Below are 10,857 nucleotides of genomic sequence, written 5' to 3'. Positions count from 1 at the left end.
GGTGGGGGGTGGGATTGGCTTAAGCAGATGATTTCCCTGGGACAGCCAATTGGTGACAGAGAGGCAGAAAATTAAAACATAGGCTCTATTTGGGGCTCTTCTGGGAAGAGACAGGAGTGGACACAGACATTTGCCCATCATCCCATCTATTTCACCCTCCCTTCACTTCCATTTTCTCTAATTGCTCTTTAGAAAGCTTCATTCAGCAAATATTAATTAGGTAAATTTTGTGTCCAGGTCCTGGGCAGGATAGTGGGACACAGCTCCTTCCCGTAAGGAGCTTCCCTGCTAAGAACTGACTCAGCCCACTTCCGGGGGTCTGAGACAGCAGGGATGGGCCAGGCTAGTGATAGGACATTTCTAGAAACTGGAGCAATGGGAGAAAAGAATGGGTCTTAAGGAAGAGATTGAGCGGAGGACAAAATGAATGCCTTCTTAGGTAACTGAAGTCACTAGGTTAACCGAGAAACTGAAGTTTGCTGTTGACTGAGGTCAGAGTAAAGACAAAGTCTGTCCTAATACCGTATGTGGGTGTTTCACCGTCTTGATTCCGTGCCTCCTCTACCAACAAGCTCAGTCCCTTCCCTGTGTCTCTTTGATGCCCTCCTGGTCTCACACTACAAAATGTCTGTGGGGTGAAACCTTATTCGTTCCCCAAGACCCAATTCAAATTTCACTGCATCTTTAAATTCTCCCCAAACTCCTCTTGGCAGAATAATTTACTTCCAAAACACTCTGCAAGCTGCTCCAGATCAAACTGTTCACAGGCAGAAGCTAAGACTCCCTCATCTCCCTATTCCCCACAGTACCTACCACAGGGGTCAGCAGACTATGTCTCACAGGCCAAATCTGGCCCTCCACCTGTTTTTGTAAATAGTCTTATTGGAAAACAGCCATGGCCATTCATTTATATATTATCAATGGCTGTTTAGTTGATACAACAGTAGAGTAGTGGCAACAAAGACCATATTGCCCACAAGCCTAAAATATATATAATATAATCCTTTACAGAAAAAAGGCCTGCCAATTTCTGAGCTAGCACATAATATGTGGTAAATAAATGAGTGGAAAATGCTATAAAGTGTTTTATTAAGAACTTCCGATTGGTATTCAGATGGCCTGCATCCCAGTTTTGCCTCTAACTACTTGTTTGAGCGACAGTGAGATAATAGCTCACAAGATAACAGGTTTGAGGGCAGGGCACTGTGGTAAGTACTTTAAACTTATTATCCACTTTATCCTCACAACGAACTCCAGGAGCAGCTGCTCGAATTTTCATCACTTGAAGAAATTGAAGCTGAGAGAGGTCACACCACCAGAGTGGTAGGTAGAGTTAGGACTCAAAATCAGGTCTGATCTACTTCAAAGCTTGAGACTACCCACTCCCACAGAACACTCTTCCTGGAATTCAGTTTCTTCATAAAATTTAGGATTATTGGGTGGGCAATTTGGTTTTCAAGCCATTTCAGTATGCAGAAATTTAAAACTATGACACGGAACCTCAACATGGAGAGGTACACCAGAGACGCCAGAACTTAGGCCCGCTGCCCCTCTCTCCCCCCAGCATCCCCACCTGCCCGGCCGGGCCATGGCCCCGACCAACCTCACATCCGCCCCAGAGTTCCTCCTCCTGGGCTTGATGGACGGAACCGACCTCCACCCGCTGCTGTTCCTGCTCATCCTTGGCGTCTACCTGCTCAACGCCCTGGGCAACCTGAGCATGGTGGTGGTGGTGAGGACCGACAGGGCCCTCCGCTCCCCCATGTATTACTTCTTGGGCCACCTGGGCCTCGTGGACATCTGCTTCGCCACCGTCACGGTACCCAGGCTGCTGGCCGGCCTGCTCCGCCTGGGCCAGGCCGTGTCCTTCCAGGACTGCTTTGCCCAGATGTACTTCTTCGTGGCCCTGGGCATCACGGAGAGCTACCTCCTGGCGGCCATGTCCTACGACCGCGCGGCCGCCGTCTGCCGCCCCCTGCGCTACGGCGCGCTGGTGACGCCGGGGCGCTGCGCCGCGCTGGTCGGCGCGTCCTGGGCCGTGGCGCACCTGCACGCGCTGCTGCACACCCTGCTCATCTCCGCGCTGCGCTACCCGCGCCGCGCCCTGGTGCGCCACTTCTTCTGTGACATGATGGTGATGCTGAGCTTGGCGACCTCGGACACGTCGGCCGCGGAGGCCGCCATCTTTTCCGAGGGCCTGGCCGTGGTGCTGACCCCGCTGCTGCTCGTGTCCCTGTCGTACGCGCGCATCCTCGCTGCCGTGCTGGGCGTGCGCTCGGCGGGGGGCCGGCGCCGCGCCTTCTCCACCTGCGGGGCCCACCTGGTGGCGGTGTCGCTCTTCTTCGGCTCGGTCCTCTCCGTCTATTTCCGGCCGTCGTCTGCCTACTCGGCCAGCTACGACCGCGGGGCCAGCATGGTCTATGCGGTGGTCACGCCGACCTTGAACCCTTTTATCTACAGCCTTCGCAACAAGGAGGTCAAGGGCGCCCTGAAAAGGGGCCTCAGATGGAAGGCTGCACCCCAAGAGGTGTAAGGGCTGGTCTGGATTCACTGGTATTTCAATAATAATAACGATTATGAAAGACCCCCACCTGTTTTGTTTTAACTTTCAAAAATACTGGAAATTTTGATCCCACAGCGTCTTATTTCTTGTTAAATTAAAAATTAGGCCTGAAGCAAACGTGACAAAATGTTTACCCATACGGATGGGTACAGAGCGATACGCTAAATTCGGTTCCGTATTGTCGGAATATTTGAAACAGAGGCTGTTTCTGAATTCCGGAACACACGGGTAGGGGATGGGTCTGGTAACTACTGGGAAGGAGAAGGGAGAGAGCGGCGCCAGCAGTGTAGTAGATGGAGGGGACTGCGGTCTGAGAGAGGTTTTCAGAGAGGATTTTCTGGATATGCTGCAGTGAAGCCCATACCTCTGCAGACTCCTTTCCTAGAAACTTCAGGAAAGATCTGGCTTTTTTTAAAGTACTTAAAAAATTTTTTTAATTCTGTTCCTCAGCTACCATATCCTCCATTTACATGGTACAAATTTTAAAAATTGAGAAAAAGTTACAATTGTCCTTGACTGTCACCCCATCCCACCTTTACTCTATCCCAGTTGTCAGGTCAGTACCTTCTCTCTCTGGTTTTTAAACACAAATTATATCATTTTCTACATATTGTTCTGCAGTTTCCCTTTTCCATGAAACAATCCATTTAGGAAATCTTTTCTTACCATTACAAATAAGAATTTCTACGTTTTTAACCTCATTCTGTAGAATCCTTATAGTGATTTTCCACAGTTTAACCATTCCCTTATTGATAAACATTTATGGTTTTCCAGTGTTTCACTATTACAGTGGTGTAATGATATCCTTGTAATAAACATAATAAAATATAACAGTTAGGAATTATTATGCACCAGGCTCTGTCCTTAGTGCTCTTGTTCATACTTCACAGGTTCCAGGAGAAGGATGCCATTCTTTCATTGTGTAAGAGCAGAAACAGGCTTAGAGAAATCAAGCAGCTTTTCCAGAGTCAAAAGAGTAAGTTCATCTTCCTCAATAACTTGTAGTCTATTCAATATTTTCATCATAGTAAGCAAAGTTTCATAGCATATAAATTCCTAAAATGTAATTTTGCCTGCATTTTCTTTTTTTTTTTTCTTTAAAGTATATAGTATCCTTGTGAGTTCTTTCACTTGCCTCTTCAGCTGCTAATTTTGCTCCTTTTTCACTCCTGAAGTTCTTTACTTAGGCCTTTTCTCTTTTTTCTCTTGTGTTACATGCCAGCCTTTTATCTGTTGTTATTAATATTTCCAAAGAACAAACATTTAGTTATTATTACTTTATTTCTTGGTTTTCAATTCCACTAATTTTCACTTTCATATTTATTAATTCCTTCCTCCTATTGTCTTTGTGTTGATTTTGTTAGGCTTTTTCTAATTTCTTGAGGCTTATATATCCTCTCGACAGCGAGAGGCGTGTCTCTGCAAATGTCCACTGTTGATGGAACCTGACATCTCAGCCTGAACAATATTTGACTTTTTGTGGGGGAAGGGAGCTGATGGCCTCCTCAGGCCTCACTGGTTCTGCTGATTCTCTTAGATTCAGCCTTGTCTTCCATCTGTTTTGGGTTCTGACCTTAGCTGCTTCTTGGGGTTCTGATAGCCTTATCCTGATAGCCTCAGGGGACCCACTGGCTCTCAACTCCTAGCTACTGTTGGGACTCCGCCCCTGCATGTAAAACCTTTTCAGGTCATCATAGCCCAAGGTGGTTGAGAAGATTCGTGTTTGTGTGCATGTGGAGGTAGAGGTGGAACCTTAGACTCTGCCAGGCCAGCACTGCCATGATTTGGTTGCCCATGTAATCGTGAGCTCTTCTGCAAAGTGCCTCCCCCCAGAGTACCACCTGACCAGTCGGGAAAGCTTACTATGCCCTCCAATACTCAAAACTATTTGGAAGAGTCTATCATAATTCCCTCACCTGGTTGTTGGGGGACAAAGAGCAGGGCACCATATTAACCTCTAAACCCTCTTTAGAAACACTGTTATCTTACACTATTCTTGAGTGGTATGCAACACAATTGGAAAAGTGAAAGATGAACAGAACTATGTATTTGAAAGGAGTATGCAATCTTATCAGCATTTATATTACCTTGGATTGTATACTTCCAATGCCCAAGATATTTAATGAAAATCCTTATTAGAAAACAGTAAGATAACTTAATAAGGTGGACTGTTACAAAATTGATATGCAAAGAGCCAATAACTCTTCTGTGTACAAAAAATTACCTATCCAAAAACAGGACCTCCCCCTACAATATTTTTTTTAAATGTAAAATACCCAGGACTAAATGTAGAAAGTAATACACAGGCATCAAATTAATCTGCATAATTCATCTAAGAAAAGAAAACTTGAATAGAAAACTATTCCTTATTGAAAGTTGGTAAGATAACTGTATAAACAGGCTATTCTACTTCATAAATCAATGTAACAATTAAGCGTAACTCCAGTTAATTTCCCAACAGTTTTTTAATTGGAATTTAACAAAACAGATCTGAAGCATATCTGAAAGAATAAATGTGTCAGGAAACTTTGGAAGATAAGAATATTGAGTAGGTTTGTCCCACAAGATATTTAAAATCTGCTATTATGAAGGTATATCTCATGTAGTACTAGTAGCTAAATAGGAGGATCTCAACATAATGGAGTCCAGAAACAGAGCCAGGCACACATGAACACTTAGTACATTGTAAAGGCAGTTATTTTACATCAGTGAAAATGGGAACAACTGACATTCTGGGGAAGGGGAGAAGAGAAAGACAGTAATCGCCCTGAAACCAAACTTCAGGTCCGTCAAAAGACAGAGATACAAAAAAACTAAAACTGCACTAGGACTATAAAAATGAATGGGAATATGTAATTTTCAAATAGAAAAGGCTTTTCCAAGCATGTCAAAGAACAAAAATATATCATGAAATAAAAATCCACTTATTTGTCTACTTTGAAATTTAGTCTTCAGTAAGAGAAAAAAGACACCACTAGCAGTCAAAAGATGAATAACAAACTGAGGGAAATGTCACCTACACAATGGATAAAGTGACACTATCCAGTAAGAAAAAAGAAAGGTGACTCAAAGCAAAGGACATACATAAATAGCACACCAAAGGAGAAGTGGTCAATCTGAAGAGATGTTTGTGACCTCACTGATACACATAGAAATTCAATCCAAAAATAGTAAAATATCATACTTTGGATATGGAAACAGGAGGGACACGTTGGGAACATCATGAAGAAACCGCCACTCTCGTTTCCTTTTGAAGGGAGTTTACCTCGCTAGGATTCTTTGGAGGCAGTTTGGCAATTTCTACCCAATTATAAAATGTTCACATCCTTTGATCTAGTATAGCTACTTCTAAGAATGTGTTCATAGAGACACAGCACAAGACCACAGGAAAACATAGGGACCAGGAGATAAAATTGAAGCATTATTCAAAATAATAATTTTAAAAAACCCTGAAAACAACCTTAAATGACTATCAAGAATAGGTTCTTTAAGTTATGGTAAATGTATCGATTCAACAAAACACTATATATGTCCAAAAGAGTTACATTCCCTTATTTGAAATGATGAATTCAATATGTATTTTACTTGGTAACAATGACAAAATGGGATGCATAATCGAGTCCTATTTATTTCTTATATATAAAGTTAGCATATGCATAGAAAATACGTGGAAGAATATGCCCCAACTTTTAACTACCTTTCTAGGGGGGAACAGAACTATGAAAGATCCTCACATTCCACTTTCCTTCTTTGTTGGATATTTCCCAGGAATAATTATTTTCATAGTAAAAGCTTTTAAAGAAATGAAATCAAAGTTGGCATCATTAGGAAGACTTCTTTTAAAAGATAAGGTTTTTTGAGACAAATTCATTTTAAGAAACATATGAAAATGTAGTCAATCAAATCAATAGCTATTTATTCTACATCTTGCAGATACAAGGCACTGACTGAATGAGGCATTGCAGAGATGAGAAGGCATCTGTCTTCAAGACCCTTGCAAGAAAAGACATAAAGCAAGCATCGACTAATTTCGGCACTGTATTTCCGAGGAGAAAATATATACCTGGGGATCCTAAATAGATTGTAATCCTTCTGTCACTATTTGTGTTATTTTAGGCTATATACAGGTCACCATTTTACTGGCTGCAAGTTAATCAATTCATAACATAATTCTATGGTCCATTTCATATTATATGCTTTAATTCAAAAGAGGAATTCTCATCCAAAATAGAAATATTATCAAAATAAGTAATTTGTCATTAACTGACTAATGATTGGTACTGTTAAAGGAGATCATTTTAATAGTTTGATCAATCAATACCTGAAAAGAAAATTAGGAACTGAATAGGTTAGCAAGGGGAGAAATGATGATCCTTGATAATAAAAAATAACAAGTGCATGTACATAATAAATCGGAAGAAATTCTTCCCAGATAGATATGTTTGACAGATGCAAAGCGTTAAAATGGCTGAGAAGTTCGGATTAATTTCTTAGAGAATTGGGAACCACTATACATTCTCTGGGTGCAGTACACACCAAGGTTAGGTGGGATTTATTTGACATTGAGTAACAATCACTGAGTGTCCACTACATGTCAGTCCTTGTCTTGCATTGCATGTGAGATACAGAAGTAAATCCAGGGACACAATGAACCTGCCCCATGTGCCATGGGGGAAGACACTCCCTGGAAGTGCTGTCAGGGCTGCATTAGCAGTGCCACGCCTGGTGCTTCTAGGTTTTTCTGAATAGTAATCATTGTCAGTATTACACCGACTATTTGAAAGCATACTTTAATCTTTAGGGTCACTGTCCCAGAGAAAGCTGAATCACCCACTTTGACAAGACTCTGCCCAGGGCTCCCTGCATGTCTCTGTTCCTCAGGCTGTAGATGAAGGGGTTCAGCATGGGGGTCACCACTGTGTACATCACAGCCATGACAGTGTCCTGAGCAGTAGAATTGTCAGCTGAAGGACACAAGTAGAGGCCAATGATTGTCCCATAGAAGAGAGACACCACAGAGAGGTGGGAGCCACAGGTAGAGAAGGCCTTGCGGATGCCCCTGGCAGAAGGGACCTTGAGGATGGAGGACACAATTCGTGCGTAAGATGAAAAGATTAACAGGAATGGAACAATAATGACGAGCCCTCCCAAGATAACTATCACCATTTCATTTATCTGAATATCAGAGCAGGCCAACTTTAGCAGAGCTGACATGTCACAGAAAAAGTGAGGGATCAGGTTATCAGCACAGAAAGACAGCCGAGCCATGAGCAAGGTGTGCCACAAGGAGATGAAAGTGGTCAGGAACCAGGACAGCCCCACCAGGGACAGACAGAGCCTGGGGCTCATGATGGAGGTGTAGTGCAGGGGGAAGCAGATGGCCACATAGCGGTCATAGGCCATGGCCACGAGGAGGAAGCTCTCCAGGTCTGCAAAAAGCAGGAAGAAGTACATTTGGGTCAGGCAGGCAGCGTAGGGGATGGATGGGACCTGCCTCTGCATGTTGTGCAGGAAAGTGGGCATCGTGACCGAGGAAAAACAGAGGTCAGAGAAGGACAAATTGCTGAGGAACAAATACATGGGCATGTGGAGGTGGGAGTCCAGGCGGATGAGGATGATGATGAGGAGGTTCCCCAAGACGGTGGTAACATACATGGCCAGGAACAGGGCATAGAATAGGTTGGCCTGCTCTGGCCTGATGGGCAGGCCCAGCAGGAGAAACTCTGAGATGACAGTTTGGTTTCCCATTTTTATGTTGCTTTGTTATACCTTTTAAAAATTAAGAATAATTTGTATGAAAATAGAACTCTATGTATATACACATACACAGAAATATACATACTGCAGAACTTTCAAAAAGATATGTTTCATTAAATACCAACAAGTCATAGGGTTAAGCTCATTATTTGTCTTCTCCCAAGAATATAAGAAATGAATATTTACATAAAGAAAAACTATAAAAGCCAAAAGCATGTGATTTTATAGGTCAAAATCAACCATATTCCAGAATTCTATAAGGATGTTCCATAAGTGCGTCATGGGTGGGGCTAGAGTAACACAATCTGAAAGTAGGTAGGAAGTGGTCTAAGAAAACATTTCTGCATGCCTCTAGCTTAGTGATAGAGATAGTGTAATAGAGACCAGAAGGCCAGTCCCCATCTCTCTCCCTCAGAACGATGACGATAGTGATAATAAAGCCACAAACACATCTGTCAGTGCTTGCTCTTGCCAAACACTGGGATAAAAATGTAATATGCATTAACTCATTTGCCTTTCACAGCAACCCTAAGAGATAGGTACTATTATATTTATTTTTTAGATTTAAAAAATTGGTATTTATGCTCATTAAGTAATTTGACCGAGGTCCCATACCTATTAAGCTGCAGATCTGAAACTTCAGCCCAACAGTCTAACCTCTGAGCTTGACTTTCATCCAGGAGTGCTCCCAGGACAGTTACACATCTGAGGTTAGTATGGATTATCAAGAGACAGTCTTACAGACGGCGGCATGGACAGAATGAGTTCTGAGAGTAAAGCTTTCTGAAGAAGGAACTGGGAAATGTTTTTTATTCACACATCTGATAATAAGGACAGATAGCTAGAGTTAGTGTCAGACTGTCCATGAATACAGCTTCCCCTTGGTCAGAGACTATAGCAGGTGGGCAAGCAAAAGGCCTCCCCTTAGTGGGCATACATAAAAACGTTGGGAATCATGTAACAGATGGTACAAATCAACCAGTTCAAGAAGTGGGAAACAGTTCTTCTGCTCTCTCAGCTTGTGAGTATTTCAAAACTATGGTATTGAAATTATTCTTTGAAGGTTCTGTTTCTTTGCTTTTCACTTTAACTTGCCCCATTCAAATAGGTAGTCAGCTCTGAGCTCACTGCCTCAGGATAGAGATGTGGCAGGAAAGCATAAATGGCCCACAAGTTTTCCTGGCTTTTATTTCCAAAAGCCCGAGTCCCAGAGTAAGATAGAATTTGGTGGTAAAGAAACAAATGTCTTGGCAAGATTGGAAGGTGGTGTGAGGCTTCTGTTCAGCAAACCGGAAAGAGACTTCCTCGGACTGTGGGAGCAGAGGAAGGGTGGGAGAATGGCCCGTGGGTCCTAAGAACAGGACAGACCTGGCAATGCCACCAGGAGGGCAGGAAGATAGAATATAAACATTGATTCAAAGAAGAATAAAACTTAAAAAAATCACTGTATGTCATCCTTTGCCAATAAATCTGGTGATTTTAATGAAATGATTGATTTCAGCAAAAACATATATGACCAATATTTACTCAAGAAACCAGAGAGACCACTAATGTTGGACTTCACCTATTGCTTCTCTGGATTCCTCAGAGCCAATGGCTGGCTTTCATTTTTTCTCTAGCCAGACAATTACAGTCCGGGTCTTCTAAATAAGGAGTCATGAGCTCAAATCTCACTAGGGCTGCTTAACATGACATAGCCTCTTAGGGAGCCCCCTCCACGAGGGCAAAGAGTGTGTCTACCCTGTTCGCTGTGAGATCAAGCTGTTGACGTGTATATTTGGCCTCCACTTGATCACATCATCATAATTGTGTATTCTACCTACTACATGATGGGCAATAAAGCCACAGATTTTTGGAGAACTTACAGTATGAACATAGAAGTTATAAAGATAACATTATCTAAACATAATGCAGTGAAATGAAACATTAATGAGGAAAATGTTATATACTTGTAAATTAAGACTCCCCTAAATACCTTGTATGTCCAAGAAGCAACCAACAAAGCAACAAGGTTCTTTCCAGAGGGAAAATACTACATCTAGATCATCACAGAAGAAGAATTTATACCAAGTTTTACTAATAACCTAGAAAAAACAAAAATAAATGAATAAATCATTAAGCTGAAAAGCATAGAAAAAGAGTGACAAAAATTCAAATGAAAAGGGTTAAGTGATTGATAAAGCTAAAAGCACATATTAACAAAAGGGAGAACATAAAAACAGTAGAACTGATAAAATAATTTGAGAGACATTTTTTTTCAAAAGATGAACAAAATATGCAAAACTCATCAATCTTACTTTTCAAAAGCTAAAATTAAGTATAGAACATAAGGAATAATAAAAAGGATATAGTTGCAAAGGCAAATTTTAAATCTTCCTAAAATTTCTTAAATAAATTTGAAAATCTGGGTGATGCATTTTCTGAAAAAAAGCAATTGCAAAAGTTGGTTCAATAATATACATGGTACAATAGATCATTACAGCAAATATTCAAGAAGAAATAGAAAACATTGAAGACCAACAAATGAAAAAAATTAA

At 41.7% G+C, this 10,857-nt stretch overlaps 2 protein-coding genes across 3 annotated transcripts; one reads left to right on the top strand and one right to left on the bottom strand.

Moving 5' to 3' along the window:
* Positions 1-1,588: 1,588 nt before the first annotated feature.
* Positions 1,589-6,661, top strand: OR1R1 (olfactory receptor family 1 subfamily R member 1). Of its 2 annotated transcripts, none has more exons than XR_005062510.2 (3): positions 1,589-2,553; positions 3,454-3,539; positions 6,497-6,661. XR_005062510.2 is itself a non-coding variant. In XM_037022846.2 (3 exons), exons 1-3 carry the CDS (start codon positions 1,589-1,591, stop codon positions 6,508-6,510), a joined length of 1,041 nt encoding a protein of 346 aa, XP_036878741.1. In that variant the 3' UTR covers positions 6,511-6,661. The 2 variants fall into 2 exon arrangements, 1 of the variants encoding a protein (XP_036878741.1); XM_037022846.2 differs by having other exon boundaries at positions 1,589-2,529.
* A 662-nt stretch (positions 6,662-7,323) lies between these two features.
* LOC108387891 (olfactory receptor 1E5-like) lies at positions 7,324-8,385 on the bottom strand. The gene has a single exon (XM_037022814.2). It carries the CDS (start codon positions 8,309-8,311, stop codon positions 7,367-7,369), a length of 945 nt encoding a protein of 314 aa, XP_036878709.2. The 5' UTR covers positions 8,312-8,385; the 3' UTR covers positions 7,324-7,366.
* Positions 8,386-10,857: the final 2,472 nt, after the last annotated feature.

Source organism: Manis javanica, chromosome 4 (assembly GCF_040802235.1).
Source record: "Manis javanica isolate MJ-LG chromosome 4, MJ_LKY, whole genome shotgun sequence".
NCBI lineage: Eukaryota > Metazoa > Chordata > Mammalia > Pholidota > Manidae > Manis > Manis javanica.
This window is presented reverse-complemented; position numbering and strand designations above follow the sequence as displayed.